The sequence below is a fragment of the Carex rostrata genome, chromosome 4 (genome assembly GCF_964058835.1).
Source record: "Carex rostrata chromosome 4, lpCarRost1.2, whole genome shotgun sequence".
Classification (NCBI taxonomy): Eukaryota; Viridiplantae; Streptophyta; class Magnoliopsida; order Poales; family Cyperaceae; genus Carex; species Carex rostrata.
In genome coordinates, this window is record NC_135921.1 from 8,662,810 (window position 1) to 8,682,591 (window position 19,782).

The following is a 19,782-nucleotide window of genomic DNA, read 5'->3' on the forward strand; positions in this document are numbered from 1 at the left end:
ATCCCACTAAATTGTATTGAAAATGAAATAAATGGGTACAACCTATGGAAATATTTTGAGTAAAAAATTGACAGCCGAAGGATTTATAATCCATTAAAATCTCCAAAGGAAATTGACAACCGAACAGGCCCATATATTCCACCTCCTCAGATCAGATTAGCCGAATTCTGATCGGACGGTCTGGATCTAAACAGGAATATTCTGTCACCTCAAACTCAAGGATATGGACTCAATAGAAACCAGTTAACTATAGAGCGCAGATTCAAAAATTTGAGCATTAAAATAAGTGTGGTTTCCCTGACCCCACCGTTTCTATAGACTATAAATCCCCATACCATACGCAGTGGTTTGCGAGTGTCCCCTCCCAGGCTCCCACTGTTCTATCTATTTATAGTTGTTTACTTCCGTCATTGCTTTTAGACGCTACGAAGAAGAAACCAAACAATCCCGGAAAAAATACACACAAAAACGATGGTCGATTCCACCAAGAACAAAAACAAACCACCCCCTTCTTCCTCCTCTTCAGGTATCTCGGCACCTCTCTCTTTCTCTCTCTTGATCTCAACCTTTCTTGCTCAATCGCTTCGCTGGTATACTCTCTTGGTACGAGCGAGAGAATTGGTATATTAAAAAATAATTTCATGTCGGACTCACCATGTCATGTGGGAGGGTTAATTTATTCATACACTTTTAGGGGACAAGATCTAAAGTTGTAATCCTAAAGAGTCGCCATTGAATCCTTTTTGTTCTTTCGAGATTCTCTCTCCAAATCTTTTCACTCTGCTTTACAATTTTGTTGGTACTGCTGGGTGAAATCGGAATCATCTGCTGTCCTACGCAGATTGCAGCACGGATCCGACGGTCCAGGTTGTATCAAAATTCGTGTATGATTTCCCATCAAATGCTCTTAATATAAATTGTACTGTTAAAGACCCGTGCACCGTGCAGGCGTGCAGCACATTGCAGCGCTGTTGAGATGTGCGTTACAAAGGGTCTTCTTTGCAAGTCTTCCCCTTCGTCTTTTTCATTATTTCGGCTAACCAATGGCTGCTGTCAACTTTTACTACTTCTTTCAGTACTTTTCCTTTAAAACTACTACTTCTTTCAGTACTTTTCCTTTGAAACGGGATAGTGACTCGGTTCTTTACCTCATTTCTTGAACAAAATAAAATCTGGAAAATAAAAATGAAAAAGAAAATGAGAAACAAAATAATATGCTCAATTAATTCTTTAATTTCGCTGGGGTTTTCCTTTCTCTTCTGTATATTATCTTCCGTCTTAGTGCAATAATTTTTTATCGGTTAACTAAATCTTTCAATTAGGTTCACCTGCTTACTCAAAGAAAAGTTTCTTTTGATATTGTTCTGGGTGGCCTTGTTTCAGTTATGTTTTTGCAAGTTCCAATTTCAAAGTTTTTCAATTCAAAATTGGAACTTGCAAATTTCAATTTCAAAAATTTTCAATCCACGACAGCCAATAGTTTCTAGCTTTTTAAGACAACAATCAAATTTTGTTTGTTATGTTGGATTCTTAAAGTAGGCAGTTGCAATTTGCTGTTGTTATTTATTCTATTTCAATTTTTAAATTGTCCTTGTTTATTCCATAATATTATATTAATGTTGCTGTTCTCGCACTTATTTTTTAATCTCTGTCTAATCAGAGTGGACCAGGAAGGTATTAAATAAATGAATATACAGGTTGTTTATTTCCGATTTTTTTATTAATTGAAAATAAAATAAAATAAAATAAAATATCGGAAAAGGGTATCGTTTTGTTGGAAAATCGAAATCTAGAAAAAATGAGATGGTTTATCCCGTCTAGCTACAGTATCTAGACGGGATAAATCATTCCGTCTAGATTAGTGCTCTGTTAATCTCGCTAATCAGAATTTTTTTTTTAATGGGATAGATTATCCTGTTTAGCACTGTAACATTTTTTTTTTTTGGTATCATCTAAGAGAATGAAAAAAAAATTACTACAATGCTGGACGGGATAATCTATTCCGTTTTTTCTAGATTTTGATTTTCCACAAAAGCGATCCTCTTTCACAATATATTTTATTTATATTTTCTATTAATAAAAAAATCGGTGTTTATTTCACTATTTTATTTTTACATGTGCGGTCTAAATCTGCTTGGTATTGATATTTCAGTCTTGTAAGTATCCATTAGGACATTTAATGTTTAAGTGAATAAAATATGTGATGTCCGTACGAAAAGATCTTGAACTATCAATTCGGATCTTCTTTCTTTTCTGCAACCAAACTTTGTATTAGAGTCGTTGTGTACTTAGTGTGGGGCCAGTCTGTCAGTGACATAGTATCTTTTCTATTCTCTGTTATTCTTATATATAGTCTGCACATATCAATTTTCTTTATTCTAAAACATAGTTTATCTAACAGGGATGGTTAAAAGACTAGCAGCTATTCCTTTATTGGTTTTATTGGCTGGATTAATCTTTGAGCCGATCAAACCGCCGCCACCTAAGATATGCGGCACCACAAATGGCCCCCCTGTTACCGCTGCGAGAATAAAACTGAATGATGGAAGGCATGTGGCATACCAGGAGTATGGTGTACCAAAGGAAACAGCCAAAAACAAAATAATTTTTATACATGGTTTTGCTTCTTGCCGATACGATGCTCTGAAAGTATCTCAGGTTCTTCCTTTTTATTTTAATTTGTCGTATTTTCTTTGATCAATAATGCTGACCTATTTAATATTGTTACTCTATACACGAAAGAAACAAATTTAATGGGACCTTGTGACCTCAAGAAACTCAGTATCTAGATCAGACCTGATAACGACATAGTTATGAAGGTAGAATAAACAGAACATCTATTTTACACCTAATGTTTTACTGTTGACTGTTGTATACTATGTATACTATAGGTAAGTAGATTTGTTGATGCATGTGAACCAGATCTAGAAAGAGAAAAACAATTTGCGTGTCATAGGAATCCATTATAAATGTCAATATATAGCTGATGTAGGTGAATAAGACCTACAAAGAGAAAAACAACAAATTAATTAAAAATGATTTTTGAACATATATTTTCTCAAAACAGATACAACTTTTTAGAAATTAAATGTATTAGAAGAATTACAATATTTTCTGTATTAACTAAAAATGATTTTTTGAACCGTGATCAATAACTCACATTCAAAGCATATTAATTTTTTTTTCCAATAACACATAAAGAAAAATATTAATTTTTCTTACAGCTGTGAAAAATCCGGTCTGAAAAATGTTGATCCGGATTATTTGTCGCAGTCTCTCTAATAAATCAAATTATATTGTATTCCATTTATTTTCAACGAACTATATTAAATATTTCTAATATTTCAATACAAAAAATAAATAAATTTAAAAAAATTCTGTTTTGTAAAAGAAAAAAGAAAAAAAAATACAAAACCGGTTATTTAGTCATCGGACCAATTTCTGGATCAGGTGATTAAATAATTGGAAAGAGAGGTTTGGTCCGGTTATTTAGTCACCGAAAGGGATAGATTTTAAATTCTTACGAAAAGTTGGATATTTTGTAATTTTATAATTTTTTTGGTTATTAATAAAAATTTCGGTAGGTATCTTGTTGATGCATGTGAACCAGATCTAGAAAGAGAAAAACAATTTGCATGTCATAGGAATCCATTGTAAATGTCAATAGCTGATGTAGGTGAATAAGACCTACAAAGAGAAAAACAGCAAATTTGCATGTCATACAAGTTCAGTGAAAAAAAAAACAAAAAATTTAAGTAATTTAATGATTGTTATTAAAAAAGAATTATCAAAACAGATATAATTTCTTTAGAAATTAAATGTATTTGAAGGATTACAGTATTTTATGTATTCACTAGAAGTGACTTTTGAACCGCGATCAATAACTCACATTCAAAGCATATTAATTTTTTTCCCCAATAACACAAAGACAAATTAAAATTTTTCTTACAGCTGTGAAAAATTCGGTCTGAAAAACGTTGATCCGGGTTATTTGTCGCAGTCTTTCTAATAAATCAAATTATATTGTATTCCATTTATTTTCAAATAACTATATTAAATATTTCTAATATTTCAATACAAAAAATAAATAAATAAATAAAAAATATGTTTTGTTAAAAAAAAATAAAAAAAAAAACACAAATCCCGTTATTTAGTCATCGGACCAATTTCTGAATCCGGTGATTAAATAATTGGAAAGAGAGGCTTGGTCCGGTTATTTAGTCCAAAAGAGGCAGATTTCAAATTCTTACGAAAAGTTGGGTATTTTCTAATTTTCTAATTTTTTTTGGTTATTAATAAAAATTTCGGTAGATATCTTGTCGATGCATGTGAACCAGATCTAGAAAGAGAAAAACAATTTGCATGTCATAGGAATCCATTATAAATGTCAATAGCTGATGTTGGTGAATAAGACCTGCAAAGAGAAAAACAGCAAATTTGCGTGTCATACAAGTCCAGTGAAAAATGCCAATTACTCTACTTTAAAACGGAAAAAAAGGAATGCATTGATAATGAAATGCTATTAGCCTATTAATGAAACATGTAGATACCAATACGGCAACTCGCATGACAAGTGCGCCTCGGAGAACGTATCCTGTACCCACTTGAACATTTTCTCAATTTTTGCAAGTAAAAGAAATAAACTAGATTAAAAGTCCTTTAAAATCCAACTTGCTAAAAATCTGACCTAAAAGAAACAAAAAGTGTTTACAATTCTAACAAAGAAACCGTATTTTTATTTTTATTTTTTATTCTTTTTTAAAAGAGGCAAAAAGCTCATTCCATTGTTAAAATTGAGTTAAATACAAACCATATTTTTGTTCTTAAGTTGCCGATAACCTGGACCAACTACCAAATGCAAAAGAAAGAAAGGATAATAGTTCATACATCGCCACAATCATAACATACTGCAAGTTTCAAAAGTATTTAAGATTTGCTAATACTAAGCTACTTAGTAAAAGGCCGAGGCTACTTAATCTATTAGAGCAAAACAAATTCTTGGACTTCATCAGCTAACTAAGGAAGCACTGCATCTGGCTCTGCCCCTGTTGGCTGGTACACCACCATGGAGAGAGGCACATATTGACTAAGTGGAATAGCATCTTTAATTACTGGAATGCAGTTGCCAACTGCATCCTTGAACTTCTTTTTCATGTTACCTGTTCAATATAGACACAAAGATTTAATCGTTAGTATAATATTTATAGCAGATTTGATTTGAGCATTATTAAAGCAAATGTCATTTTTATGTTTTCACATGAACCAACTAACTGCACGTAGTACTATTAGAAAACCAACCTCATCAGTGTGTTCAAGGGACTTAGCATAAACTAGAAAATCATCTCAATTCTGTTATTGGTGTATTACATCTTGGTTTTTATCTAATCAGAACCAAACCTGCAGTGCTAAAGGGCAAAGTAAAAACAGATGGTCGATAGATTCCTGCTGACAACAAAATTGGCATTGTGTGTTACCATTCCACTATTTCTTGATCAAATTGTCTTTAGTTAGTATAGTATTATGAAAAACTAGCCACATAAATACCGTATTTTTATCTGTAAAGAAGTTTATTTGAAACTAATTAAAATAGAGTAAATAACTCTATGTTTTTTATAGGAAGTGCTTGAAGAACTGAGTATCTACTTGGTTGGATTTGATAGACCTGGGTACGGAGAGAGCGATCCATACCCAAAAAAGACAGTAAAAAGCATTGCAACCGATATAGAAGAAATGGCCGACAATTTGCAATTAGGTCCTAAGTTTTATGTAATTGGTTACTCCATGGGAGGTGAAGCTGTTTGGAGTATTCTAAAGTACATACCGCATAGGTATGGTATCATCAATAAGCCTCCTCTTGCTCTTGTTTTTTCATATTTCCTTTTTAGTAATTCAACTTGAGACAACAATAGGTTAGCTGGAGCAGTACTTCTTGGCCCCGTAGCGAATTACTGGTGGTCAGGATTTCCGACGAATGTTACAGAGGAAGCATGGAATGTGCAACTGCCCCAAGACAAATGGGCAGTTTGGGTAGCTCACCATTTCCCTGGGATCTTGCACTGGTGGAACACACAGAAATATTTTCCTTCTTCGAGTGTTATCTCAGGTGATCCGCGCATTTTCCCGCCTAGCGATTTGCAACTCTTGGACAAATGGGTCGGCCCCGCAAGAGCGGCCTATGCGGTATACTATTTTTCTTGCGACAATTTTTTAATTATTTCTCTATTATTTTTATGCTAATTGTAGTGACATAATTAATTCAAGTTACAAAAAAAAAAATCACCAAATTAAACCACACTGGTAAAAAAATTTGAACATAGAACTTCAGGCTGCAGCAATAAACTTAATATTTGTTACTTTTTGGTAATAATATTTAGTGGTATTAAAAACGTGATTTTATTGATCTGTGTCTCTAGGGGCAAATACTACAGCAAGGAAAGCACGAGACCCTCGACCGAGACATGATTGTTGGGTTTGGTAGCTGGGATTTCAGCCCGTTAGACTTGAAAAACCCGTTTCCAAACAATGAAGGATCAGTGCATCTATGGCATGGGGCGGATGATTGGATGGTACCGGTACATATGTCTCGGTATATCGCGCAAGTACACCCATGGATTACATACCATGAGCTATCTTCAACTGGTCATATGTTTCCTTTGAAAGAAGGGATGGGAGATACTATTGTGAGGACCCTCTTACAAGAGGATTAGATAAGACCACATATTAGGGTTTCCGGTTAATCCTTACGGACAGCGTTCAGCTTGATGCTTAGTAATGTTTTGCACAGTATTGTGCTGGTTGGATACGAAATTATGGGGACTTTTTGAAAAAATCTGGTGACGTGGAGTGTATTTAATACATGTAGACACTGTTTGGAAATAAAATCACTAGGAATAATTATGAAATTATAATCATAGTCAAATTAGTTTTTTCATGTGGTATGGGTTCCAATCTACGCATCAAGATTTTTAACCTAGCAAATACTGGTCAAGCTGCCCTCTTTTAACATCACACGGCTTTCTATAATCTGCAATCAGCTACCCACGTTTTCAATAAGCGTTACTTTCAAAAATTTTTTTTTGAAGAAAAGTTACATTCAAAATTTTGAAAAGCACCTTCATATTTTTTTTTCTTTTTTTGGTATCTTCATGACCCGTAGGTATTTTCTTTTCTTTTTGAAAAGCATAAAAATAACTATAGTACTAAAGAAATCTTTTTGAAAAGCATAAAAATAACTATAGTACTAAAGAAATTACATAAGGGATTTTTGCGGCCATTTTTATTAATACCCTAAAAAAAAGAAAATTTTAAAATTATTCCCGCATTGGATTTTTTTTTTTAAAACTGCTCCGACCGCTGGGTCCACGGACGACCCACCCTCCCTAGCAGACCCACTGCTCCGACCGCTGGGTCCTCTAATTATTATTATTATTATTATTTTTTTAGAGAGATCTCAATATTTTGATTTAAATAATTTTGTGAAGAAAATTTTTTCTTGTTTAAAGTGTATGCCTAAAAATAAGACATTTGATATATTTATAAAGTGATGTTGTAACTCTTTATAACTTTGATTTGATTTGTCAGTTGGATATCACAAGTCTAAAAATAACACTAATTAAGGACTTGGCCTTGATTCTTAATAATTTATTTTATTAAAAAATACACAAGGAAATATAGTTAGATTGTCTCAATGATGTTAACTTCTATTTTTTTTAGAGAATTATTGTCGACATATACCTTTTGCTCGGAGATAGGCAAACGCACACAATAAATAATAAATACATTTTAAAATAATTATATAAATAATTCTTGAATAACCTCTTAGGCTTTTGACTAAACAAAATACCGATCGTTGTATCTATCGTTGAACGAAAACTTAAACTGAATTTTTGAGGCACTAAACGATGTTTTTTTGAAATTTTGATGCTTCGGATTCCCGAGAACTATCCCGGGTGATATTCGGATCCGTCTCGTCCCCCCTTTCCGAAAAGTAGTCATACGCGCAAATCCGACTTTCCTGGCCAAAGTTATGGCTATTTAAAGTTTTTTCGAAAGCTAAACTTTGAAAATTCATAACTAATTGTACAAAAATCCAAATAAATTGAAATTTGTGTCAATTCTGTGTATTTTGGAATGCTCTACATGCTGGTATAATTAGTTTTTCAGTTTGATCTCTGTATCAATTCAGACTTGCTGATTTACCAGAATATGTCAAATTTGATGTTTTTAGTGCATTGCACTATACTAGTGGCCTTTGCTTAGTGCTTGGCTGCTGAGTTTTGATTTGGTACCATACCAGAGATCAGTTTATGGTGCTTTGTGCATAGACATAGATCTAATTTGAGGTTTGTTCATATTTTAGTAGCTCTAAATTACTGTTTTAGTACTAGAAATAAAGAGAAGAAGATCAACAAGCTGTCAGAACTTGAAAATTTAAGAATCAATGCCAAGTCCTTAATTAGTGTCATATTTAGACTTGTGATATCCAACTGATAAATCAAATCAAAGTTATAAAGAGTTAGGACATCACTTCATAAATATATCAAATGTCTTATTTTTTTGGCATACACTCTAAACAAGAAAAAAATTTATTCACAAAATTATTTAAATCAAAATATTAAGATCTCTCTAAAAAAAAAATAACGGACCGCCCGGCCCCCAGGCGGTCTGGTCCCTAGTGGACCACTCCTGGCCGGGTGGTCTTCTAGGGAGGGTGGGCCGCCCGTGGGCCCAGCGGTCGGGGCAATTTAAAAAAAAAACACAAATGCGGAGCCAGTTTTAAAATTTTCTTTTTTTTTAGGATATTAATAAAAATGGCCGGGATTTTTGAAACTTCGGTCACATGGGTAACGTTTTCTTTCGTCAGCTAACATGACTTTCTTTTCCTGGTCAAATTTGATCACCCGGAAAATTGATTTTTCTTCAAGCCAGATCAAACTAACTCTATTAAACTATCTTAAACAGCAATCCCTGATCAAAATTGCTGGAAAGTGGAAACTGAGTTAGAGCAATCCCTAACTTTATTTTAGGTGACAGCAATCCTTACTTATCAGTTATCAGGTTTTGCCTTCTTAACCAACCGCCAACCCCCCCCCCCCCCCCCCCCCCCCCCCCCCCCCAATTAATTGATTATTTATTGTTCCTGAAGGTATGTTCCCTTTTTTGTTAGCAATTCAGTGTATCAAATCATTTGAATAATAAGTTTGCACGTAATTCTCAACTCGCCCACCATCCCTGTTGCACGTTTGGACACATGAAATTGTATCAAGTGTGAATCATATACACAGAATTTCTAGTTTGCCCATGTAAACTTCTAAACTAGCCAATTTACCCATCAAAACACCAATATCCAATATCCCCCTTTTGTTTATTTAATCTTTTATTTAGTTATTTTAAAATTTGAAATTACAAATATGTCCTTCATTTTAAACCCTTCTCTCTCCTTCACTGTAAGCATTATAAGTCGATTTCTTTTCATTTTTAGATATCCTTTGTCAGAACGTTCATCTTTTGCAAATTAGAAGCAATATTTGCTATGCCATTTCTATTAGCAACTGAGCGTCGTTGTTCTCAACAAAAAATAAACTGCTAACTAAGTCCAAGCCTCAGCCCTAATTGTTCCATTAAGATACTCTGGACTGTGGACCCTATAGTGCAATTGTTTCTCTGTTTTCATCGCCATGTGCTCTCCATATGATTAGTTTTTAAGAAACCCACTAGAGAGCTTGGTTTTCTTGTTTTATCTCAATTGGAAGATTATATTGTGGGGGTGGTGTGCTCTTACTGCAACTGGAGATGAGAATGAATTGATATTTATGTATAAAATGTAGCAATTTATTATCATCATCTGGAAAAAAGAGCATAAAATTTTAATTAAAAGAATTTAACTGGTTGCAGGGGCATCGCCATTTTGAATTTTTTTTTTCTAATTAAGGCTCAGTATCAGAAAGCCCATTTTTTCATATTCTTTTTTTTTTTTTTTCATTTGTTTCTAGCATGGTGCTTTAGATTTCATTTTAAATTTCATCATTATTTGAGATGGCGTTGTGCATTTTCTAAAGTATTTGAGTTGTTTTGGAGAAATACCGTGAAATAAATTTCTTCTTGTTTCTTTTTTCTCTTATGTTTATTTTTCCCTTTCAGTTTCTATATTTTAGATATGCTCAAGTATATTTCATAAGTTCGTTCTATTAATTAGTGAAGGAGAGAGAAGGGTTCCAATTTGTTTTGACATAATTTGCTTATAAGGACATAATTTCCTTCACTGATACTTGCATAAGATACTTGCATAAGGACATAATTTGCTTTGACAAGAAGAGTAGTTGCAATATCATTAAATGTTCCAATTTGTGATTTCTATGCTGTTATTTTAGTGGATATATCAAATTTCTATTTATTATTCTTTTCCTGCCACCTACTGGTACACAGGCAGTCTACACCAGATACTGGTACTGTTAAGCATCAGTTTTGTCACATTCACATTTTAATATTGCTCAAACTAGCTGGATGTAATCAACGCTCAGTTGCTAATAGAAATGGCATAGCAAATATTGCTTCTAATTTGCAAAAGATGAACGTTCTGACAAAGGATATCTAACAATGAAAAGATATCAACTTATAGAGTTAGGCTGGGGTGCTATGGATAGCATAGTGGCCTCTATGCTACGGCTCAATATTCGAGTTTTCAAAATCCAAACGGTCGATCCGAACCGTTCATCTTATTCTCCATATTAATATCTGCTTGGAGACCAAATTTTATAATTTTCTGAATTTTTTTACTATTTATTAAGCCACTTTGAAAATCGCTAATCCAATGGTTTTACTGTTTTGTGCAGCCACCGTTGGATCAACAATTTTGTAAAATACTTAATAAATAGTAAAAAAATTCAGAAAAATGTAAAATTTGGTCTCCAAGCAGATATTAATATGGAGAATAAGATGAACGGTTCGGATCGACCGTTTGGATTTTGAAAACTCGAATATTGAGCCGTAGCATAGAGGCCACTATGCTATCCATAGCACCCCAGCCTAACTCCAACTTATAATGCTCAATACAGTGAAGGAGAGAGAAGGGTTTAAAATGAAGGACATATTTGTAATTTCAAATTTTAAAATGACTAAATAAAAGATTATATAAACAAAAGGGGATATTGGATAAAAAGTTAAATTTTTATGGGGATATTGGATATTATGGTGTTTTGATGGGTAATTGGCTATTTTAGAAGTTTACATGGGCATACTAGAAATTCTCCCTTTAAATTTCTATATGGTTCACAATTATGAAAGGGGTGCTGTGATGCTACAAGGTTGATGGGTGAACCTGGATCAAAAAATTTCCTGAACAATTGTTAGCAGGCCTCTATACTTCACTGCTGGTTATCTCTGATGATTTTTTTTTGTACTGAGGAATTCTTTTTCCTCCTCCATAACTTGGCTCAATAGAGTGTGTCAAAAGTTAAGATACGAAACACAACCACAAAAAAAAAGAAGTGGCTTAACGATTATTTGGCAGTAAATTAATTGATGAATTGTTTTGGTTTACCACTTTACCTAGATAAAGACAGCATAGAATGAAATAAAACCTCACTAATCCAGTTCAGAATTTAATTGTTATGTTTTCCTGTCAGCAATTGCAATTTATCTAACATAATGTTTCTTTTCTTGTCAGGTATGGTTAAGCCACTTTGTGTTCTGTTTTTAGTTGTTTTGGCTGCATGGGTATATCAAAGAAATCAACCCCCGCCGCCTAAATTATGCGGCACTCCAAATGGACCACCAATCACTGCTCCCAGGAGTAAACTAAAAGACGGGAGATATTTAGCGTACAAGGAATGGGGTGTCCCGAAGGAAAATGCCAAGCACAAGATTATTTATCTTCATGGATTCGCCAGTTCCCGATTTGGTATCCCCCCATTCTCTCAGGTAGATGTCGATCGTTGATTAAGTGATATATTATTTATTTAATGAAAATTATACTTCGCAGCCGTTGCCATGGTTCTAAAAAAAGTTAGTGATACATAATTTCTGAGTAGAAGCAAGAAATTTTGATAATTCAGGTTCTGAATGCTTTTTTCTTTTTGGTTTTGCCTTTTCATAGGAAGTATTTGAAGTGTTAGGAGTGTATTTATTGTCCTATGATAGACCAGGTTATGGAGAGAGTGACCCAGATCCGAAAAGAGATGCTAAGACAATTGCAATGGATGTCGAGGAGCTTGCTGATAATCTAAATTTAGGATCCAAATTCTACATCATTGGCAGCTCCTTGGGAGGTGCATTTACTTGGAGTGTGGTACAGCACATACCCCATAGGTACCAGAATTGCTCTAAGTTAACATACTTAAATTTTTGTTTCTTTTCCTAATTTATTTGGGCATAGTTAGATAAGGAAAGATGATTCAGGCCTTGCCAATTCATTATACATATACACAGTTTTGGCAATCCATTTGCAGATTAGGTACACAATAAATTACCACATATTCCATGTTTGCCCTTATCAAAGTCTTTTCCTTGGTTAATCATAAGGGCCCCATGTGCAATGGTTAATTATAGTAATTTGATGTCAATTTCAATAATAGAAATAATAATTAATAAAAGCCTTGTTCTCTATATTCTTAGGGTTTTAGTGACATTTGTAGGTTAGCTGGAGTAATACTTCTAGCTCCTGCTGTCAATTTTTGGTGGTCAGGTTTTCCTTGGAATGTAACAATGCAAACATGGAACCGGTTAATACCTCAGGAGAAATGTGCAAATTGGGTTGCAAGATACTTCCCTTCGTTGGTCTATTGGTGGAATACTCAAACATTGTTTCCTCGTTCGGGTATTATTTCTGGAGACATGCGCCTTTACTCCCCCGAGGACATGCAGATCTTGCCCAGATTGATTGCAGCATCAGCTGATTTCGTACGATCCCTCTCTCTATTTTCAGTAGATTATTTCATTAAATATAATTTCATTGAATAATTACTTCAAAATATGTTTCATTGAATATAATTTCTTTTTCTAAATAGAAAGGCTTGCACAAAGGGTGATGAATTTTAATTGAACTTGCTCAAAATTGATTAGATTAGCATATTGTAATTTCCTTATTTCCCATAGCTTTTAATTTCGATTAGCATTAGTGATCAACAAGGAGTATAATATAGAGAATGTTAATATTATTTTTATACATGTATAGGTGAATGTAACATACCAACAGGGAGTATATGAGAGCCTTCACCGAGACATAAAAGTATGGTTCAGTGAATGGGGTTTCAGCCTGGTTGACCTGCCTAACCCATTTCCAAATAACAAGGGATCAGTCCATCTATGGCACGGTGCAGAGGACTGGATGGTTCCGGTTTTCATGTCTCGGTACATTGTGCAAAAGCTCCCATGGATTCAGTACCACGAACTGCCTACGGCCGGCCATCTATTTGTTTTTGACAATAGGATGGCTGATCATGTGCTGAAGACATTTTTTAAAGAATATTAGAATTATCATGGATTTTGATTCCCTATTGAGAAATGGTAAGCACTGGCACATTTGGATTTTTTTTTTTTTTGTGAGTGTTAATAAAATGAGTACTATGTGATTCACTTCATGTTTAACGGATTTTATCTCCCTTATTGTCGTCATAATTTTCTATAAGAAAGAATATGCTTGCATAATTAGTCAAGAATTAATTCGTAAATATGAACATGATAAACAAAATCTAAATTGAGATAAACAAATGCAGCTCCAGGTTTTCTATTATTATTATTATTGTTTTTTGACAGAAATCCGTAGGTGTTGATTACATTGAATAAAAGTAGCATTACAGCTAGAAAGTTACAACCAGCCAAAAACAGAAAAAGAAAAGAAACTACAAAAGTACTGGTAAAATATAACAAACTAAAAACAGAAGGATATGGGGTGCATAGAATTGTAGATACAGTTGCTCATAATGGGCCTATTTTGAGAGGCTCCCGGCCCAAGTGGGTCTGGAAGCATATTCAACAGTCAGTTAATTCAAAATTAATCTGATTATCCTCAAATAAAAAAATGTCGAATTCAAGTGTGAAAGTGTAAATCCTCAAATAAAAATATCATAGACCGGTTACTGGTACCATTAACAAGGCAATTATAGCACCTGAATCCACCAAGTTTATGACCAACCTTATATATTGCTCGGTTGACCAATTGCCAAAGCTACTTAATTTGGAATAGGAAAAGGACTAAGGTAGTATGGATGATAAAAAGTCGAAATGACAGAAATGTGGAAAGGTTAAAAAGGTCAACAGTGAAACCAACATCTCAATTGCCTAAAATCATAGAGCATCTTGAAGGGAGGCAACTCATGGCACACTTTAAAAGCCTACAATTTGACAAATCATGGAATATACTATATTAAAAAGAGCTCTGTATGCACCCAAATCCTGTGAAAAATGGGTACAAAGCCAAGCCTTTCTGTAACAATTCTCATATTTGCTTGTCAATTTCTCTATACCTGTTCTTCTTTGGATAACACAAACATGGAGAGTTCCAAATTACAAATAGGTTGTGATATGACCATAGGAGAATGGGTTTATGATAATTCATACCCGTTGTATGAGTCCAGTTGCCCCTACATTAGCACTGAATTTAATTGTAGGAATAACGGAAGGCCGGATTCAAATTACGAAAACTGGCATTGGAGACCAAAGAACTGCTTGCTTCCAAGGTATAAATAATTATATTGTTTCTTGTTGTTATTTCTTTCATGCAAATAACACAGGACCTCCATCATGTTGTGATAAATTATGTGAAGGATTAAAAAAAAATTGTTGGTAGATAAATTATGTGAAGGATTAAAAAAAAATTTGTTGGTACCATCTAATTTTGAGAAATGGACTAGGACTAAGAAATTGTTACACCTTTGATCAGGTTCAATGCATTGGATTTTCTTGGAAAAATTAGGAAGAAAAGGGTGATGCTAGTAGGCGACTCCATAATGAGAAATCAGTGGGAATCTCTTCTTTGCTTAGTCGAAGCCGTAATCCCTTCTGATAGAAAATTGATTTCTTCCAACGGTCCTGTTACTACCTTCCATGCCATTGTATGTGTTTTCCCTCATATTTCTTTATTAAAGGATACTGAACCATAAAAAGGGGAAAAAAAAACTATCCTTTTTCCTTTTCTTGATAAAAGTTAAGACAGATCAATTGAGGCATGAAAGCAAGATAAAAATTTCTTAGCTATTTACTAATTAAATTGAATAATTTTTTGGTTATTGGTATTTCAGGACTTTGAAACATCGATTGAGTTTTCATGGGCTCCTCTGCTGGTAGAACTTAAGGAAGAAGGAAATAACCAAAGAGTATTGCACTTGGATTCTATAGAAGAGAACGCTAAATATTGGGTTGGAGTTGATTTTCTGGTATTTGATTCTGCCCATTGGTGGACTCACACAGGAAAATACCAGTCGTAAGTTTATAATTTCGACCTCTCATAGCAATTATATCTCTTAATGCTAGCTAAGCATTTTTCTTTTGAATCTAATCAATGTTTTTATATTAAGGTGGGATTTATACAAGGAAGGGAGAAGGATATTCACTGACCTGAATCCGATAGTAGCCTATGAAATTGGTATAACCACATGGGCCAATTGGGTCGACTCAAACTTGGATCCAAACCGAACTAAAGTAATCTTTCGTAGTGTCGCACCTCGGCATAATAGGTATCAAATTAACAGCTAGTAGTTTGTAATTATAATTCTTTTAACTAACAAACAACAGAAGCATTTCATTTCTATGTCATTTTTCAAAAGATGTTTCTTATATTTGAAATTATGTTCAGGGACAATGGATGGCAATGCTACCGAAAAAAAGTACCGACTGTTTTTTCGGGGGGTACGCATCGCATCCCAGCACAACTGCTGGTAATAACAGAAATAGTGAAAAGGATGAGCTTTCCTGTGTATCTTATGGATATTACAACTATGTCAAGTCTTAGAAGAGACGGTCATCCTTCAATCTTTACAGGGGACCCACAAGTAAGAGGGACAAGACATGGCATGCCGACTTTCTCCGATTGTAGCCACTGGTGCTTGCCTGGTGTGCCTGATTTATGGAATGAGATGCTCTCTACTCTTGTGTAGATTTGTATTCTTGTGTTTTCTTAATTTTTCAATTGTATGATGTCAACCATCTTCCCATTTGAACAAGGGAAAAGTATCTAATTGATGTAAGATTGTTTCAGAAATTAGGTTTTCTTGTCCTGTGTTTTGATTGTTGAGGCCACGAGTTATATTAGCAAAATTCAGTTTGTATTTTTTCCATGTTGATTTACAACAGCGTCTTTTATTTTGGGCGAACATTACCAGCATAGGTCTGATAAATATTATTATAAACCTGAATTGTGCAGAAATAAATATCATCTGTAAATGCTACCAAATGATATGAATTTGCGAAGTGACGATGATATATTAGTTAAAATAACCAGGCCATCTAAACACAGCTTCCAACAATTCTCCAAAAGCTTGCAATACAGAAATGGTGTTGGAGATGACAATCCTGAATACACTTAGCATAACCCAGTTGCAATTTTGTGAATTCAACCCTCTCTATTCTCCTCGTTTTCTCTCCTTCTCCCCATGATTACCAGAAATGGTAAAGAAAAGCCTTGTAACCACTATACAGACATTGTGTGATTTTTTTAAAATAAAATTCCTTTTTAACTTTTCAACAGAACAAGAACGGTGTTGTGATTTTTAAAAATAATATCCTTCACCGACCCTAGGGATCGGTAGGATTGGTGAAACCAATTTCTCACTCCGCCCTCCACCGAGCCTCAATAAATTGAAGAAGTCCAGATCTGGATATTGGAGAAGTCCATATCCTCTGATGTAACAGAAATATGGTTAGACGGTCCAGATCTGAATCAGTCCATTCATGCTAAAAATAAATTGAAACATTTTGTCTTCATAATTAATTTCCTGTGTATCAATAAATTGAAATATTTTGTTACGTTGGGTGAGTCTAATTAGTAACTAAAAATATTTGACGAAAATAAAAGGTATGAAATAAATTGAATACCTGAATCAGTCCATTCATGCTAAATTACCTCCATGAATTCTTCACATATCTGATGATCATGTGATGATTTTTCTATATTTACCTATGCATTGTGCATTTGTATAATTCAAATAAGCATAATTTAGCCGAAAGGATAATTCAAACAAAACATTTAGCAATGTTCCAAAAAAATTCACATTTGAATTTTGGAAATCAAGCCTTCACGGATCCCTAAGATCGGTGGAGGTATAGTATAGGATCTTTTGTGGCAAGAGAATGGCCGGGTGGGAAATTGACTCCACCGATCTCTAGAATCGGTGTTGGTTTTGATTTTCTTGCTCCACCGATCTCTGAAATCGGTGGAGGTTATTTTTTTTAAAAACTAGCACAAGTGTTGAAAGATTTAAAAAGAATTCTATTTTTTTAAAAAAATCGACATTGTGTTGTACATTTTTTCTATGAAAAATTATTCAATAAAGCTTTTCATTGAATCAATTCACTGTTTTAACAAATGGCTTATCCAATTTTGCTCTTGCCCCCTCTGCCCCTCCCAACCACCCACAACCCCACTTTACAGCTGGCTATCTCAGATAATTTAATCCTAACTGAACCCCTCCAAAAGAAACTCAAAATAAACAAAATCCAACAAATAGAAATTAGAGATTTGGTTGATGTGTAAGCTTCTCTAGTCATCAATGATCAAACCTTTAGGCTCAAATCTATTCTTCAATTTCTCCAATTCATCCTTTGTCAATCCAAATGCCTTCTCAAGCACTTTATCTCTTATCCCAGATCCAAAAACTGTAACAGGTATCCTCACCAGACCTGGATTCTGACTATTAAAACTACCGTAAATTGTGGCCATTGATTTCCCTAAATTGAGCTGAAAATGAATCATACCCCTTGGAAACACCATCACCTCACCCTTCTCAATTACTTTTGCATGAACTCGCCCGGTTGAATCAACAAAACCCGAGTAAACCCGACCCGATAAAACTAATGCGGTTTCTGTTGCCCGGGGGTGATAATGCGGTGGATTGACACCACCTGGTTGAAAATCCGCACGTGCAAATGACATGCCTAGTGTGTTAAGACCAGGGAATTGGACCGGGGTAACGGATATACCCGCAAACCCGGTTTCAGGTGAGAAGTTGCCTGGGGAGAGAATGCCAGAAAAGACGAAGTCGCCAGCAGTTACATTTGCTGGATTCTTGCATGGATATGTGGAGAGTTTGGTTAGTTCTACTGGGGATGAACCAGTGTCTGGTACGCAGAAATCTTGTACCGGATCTGAGTCCGGTTTTGCTACGGGAAGTAAGAAGAGCATAAGGATTAGAAGTGAAGTTGCCATTGTTTTGGAACCTTCGATCGGTGCTAGAGGATTGTGAGGTCTAGAGTGGCTTGGCACTAATTTATGGTGTGGTGTGTGATGTTGACGTGTTGTGTATAGTATTTTAACTTATTTGACACCAATGGCAATAATTGACCGAGTCGTCTTTGGTTGGCGCTCGCTAGCTAGTGGTACTAGTAGCCTGCGCGGTAACTAGCTCAAAATTCAGTTCGATCTATTCATTTTTTCATTAGAATTCTACTTGGCTCGACTCAACTTTGAAGACTAAAGTCTGACTTGGCTCACTTCATTAGACTCTATAGGTTCGGTCCGAACTTTGACTCGGTTCATTGGAATCTTTAGACTCAGTCTGAACTCGGCTCAAACTCAATTATTTGTAATATATTTCAAAGGCAACAACAGAACAACACATATTGAATATGAATTAATTTTTCCAGAGCCACTTGATTATAAAATTCTCTTTGATAATTGGGGGAATAATTTGAGAAACTGCTACTGAAATATAATGTCTGATAGATTTAAAACATTTAAGCTCCTTAGATTCTGAATGTGATGTCTGATAGATTTGAAAAATGAAATTTTTGCAAAAGAAGGGACCAAGTCCCTCTAATATATTGAAAATTGTAATTCTGTTCATTAAATATTATAATTTATATGCATCAATATTTACAGTTCTTTTTATAAAATGAAACGAAACAGTAAATTGCATTTTCCGGGCCCTCGCACCATTGTCAATTTATCCTCTTTTTTCATCATATTTATATATGAAATTTTGTTTTTATAAAAAAAAATTGTTCACATCAGTGCAGAAAATATAATTCCCAAAACGGCTAATACAGGAAATGTAATTAGCAAATTGAAAATAATGCTAAACAACCCTTAATTTTTGAATTGAAATAGAAAACAATGTATTACATGGCACAAAAAAGTGAAGAGCAAAATAATAATGATAAAAATAAAAATACAAGAAATAATAACAAAGTTGCAGAAGCGAATACCAAACTCACCTAACAAATGACTAATTAACCCCGGATAAAAACCAAAATAATAAAATAATCATTACTACAAAGATTGGTTTGCAGTTTGCATTTTAGGGTTATATTATTATAACAATAAACTAAGCAATCTATAAATTCAAAAACAACAAATAACCATAATTCAAAAAACAACAAATAACAATACTACCACTTATGGACCAGGTCAATTTAATAAATGCGAAGGAGCGTAGCATCTTGCAATATAACTTTTTTACGCAAAATAATAAATGGAAGTTTGCTTTTTAAATTTTAATATTTATAAAAAAAAATCATTGTAATTTTGGATATTTATGTTTTCATACGAAAATTATTCTTCTCCATTTCTCTAGAATATTGCGAAAAGGATTTGGAAAATTGTCTGTGAACTCACGTTTGGTTCATCATACG

The 19,782-nt window shown here is 34.1% G+C and overlaps 4 protein-coding genes across 6 annotated transcripts; 3 read left to right on the forward strand and 1 right to left on the reverse strand.

The window, feature by feature from the left end:
• The first annotated feature begins 344 nt into the window (after positions 1-344).
• LOC144553076 (uncharacterized) lies at positions 345-6,919 on the forward strand. Its single transcript, XM_078301150.1, has 5 exons — positions 345-526; positions 2,402-2,658; positions 5,617-5,828; positions 5,910-6,180; positions 6,414-6,919. The coding sequence occupies exons 1-5, from the start codon at positions 472-474 to the stop codon at positions 6,705-6,707; spliced, it is 1,089 nt and encodes a 362-aa protein (XP_078157276.1). The 5' UTR covers positions 345-471; the 3' UTR covers positions 6,708-6,919.
• Positions 6,920-8,950: 2,031 nt separating this feature from the next.
• Positions 8,951-13,599, forward strand: LOC144553077 (putative lysophospholipase BODYGUARD 1). 3 transcript variants are annotated; one of them, XM_078301152.1, is made up of 5 exons: positions 8,951-9,057; positions 11,666-11,919; positions 12,095-12,306; positions 12,633-12,897; positions 13,172-13,599. In XM_078301152.1, the coding sequence occupies exons 2-5, from the start codon at positions 11,668-11,670 to the stop codon at positions 13,466-13,468; spliced, it is 1,026 nt and encodes a 341-aa protein (XP_078157278.1). In that variant the 5' UTR covers positions 8,951-9,057; positions 11,666-11,667; the 3' UTR covers positions 13,469-13,599. The 3 variants fall into 3 exon arrangements, with proteins under 3 accessions (XP_078157278.1, XP_078157279.1, XP_078157277.1); XM_078301153.1 differs by lacking the exon at positions 8,951-9,057 and adding an exon at positions 9,113-9,145; XM_078301151.1 differs by lacking the exon at positions 8,951-9,057 and adding an exon at positions 11,248-11,344.
• A 650-nt stretch (positions 13,600-14,249) lies between these two features.
• Positions 14,250-16,268, forward strand: TBL36 (TRICHOME BIREFRINGENCE-LIKE 36). Its single transcript, XM_078300615.1, has 5 exons — positions 14,250-14,675; positions 14,879-15,050; positions 15,237-15,418; positions 15,513-15,671; positions 15,791-16,268. Exons 1-5 carry the CDS (start codon positions 14,401-14,403, stop codon positions 16,089-16,091), a joined length of 1,089 nt encoding a protein of 362 aa, XP_078156741.1. The 5' UTR covers positions 14,250-14,400; the 3' UTR covers positions 16,092-16,268.
• Positions 16,269-17,675: 1,407 nt separating this feature from the next.
• On the reverse strand, positions 17,676-18,418 carry LOC144552620 (RmlC-like cupins superfamily protein). Its single transcript, XM_078300608.1, has one exon. It carries the CDS (start codon positions 18,356-18,358, stop codon positions 17,693-17,695), a length of 666 nt encoding a protein of 221 aa, XP_078156734.1. The 5' UTR covers positions 18,359-18,418; the 3' UTR covers positions 17,676-17,692.
• Between the last annotated feature and the right edge of the window lie 1,364 nt (positions 18,419-19,782).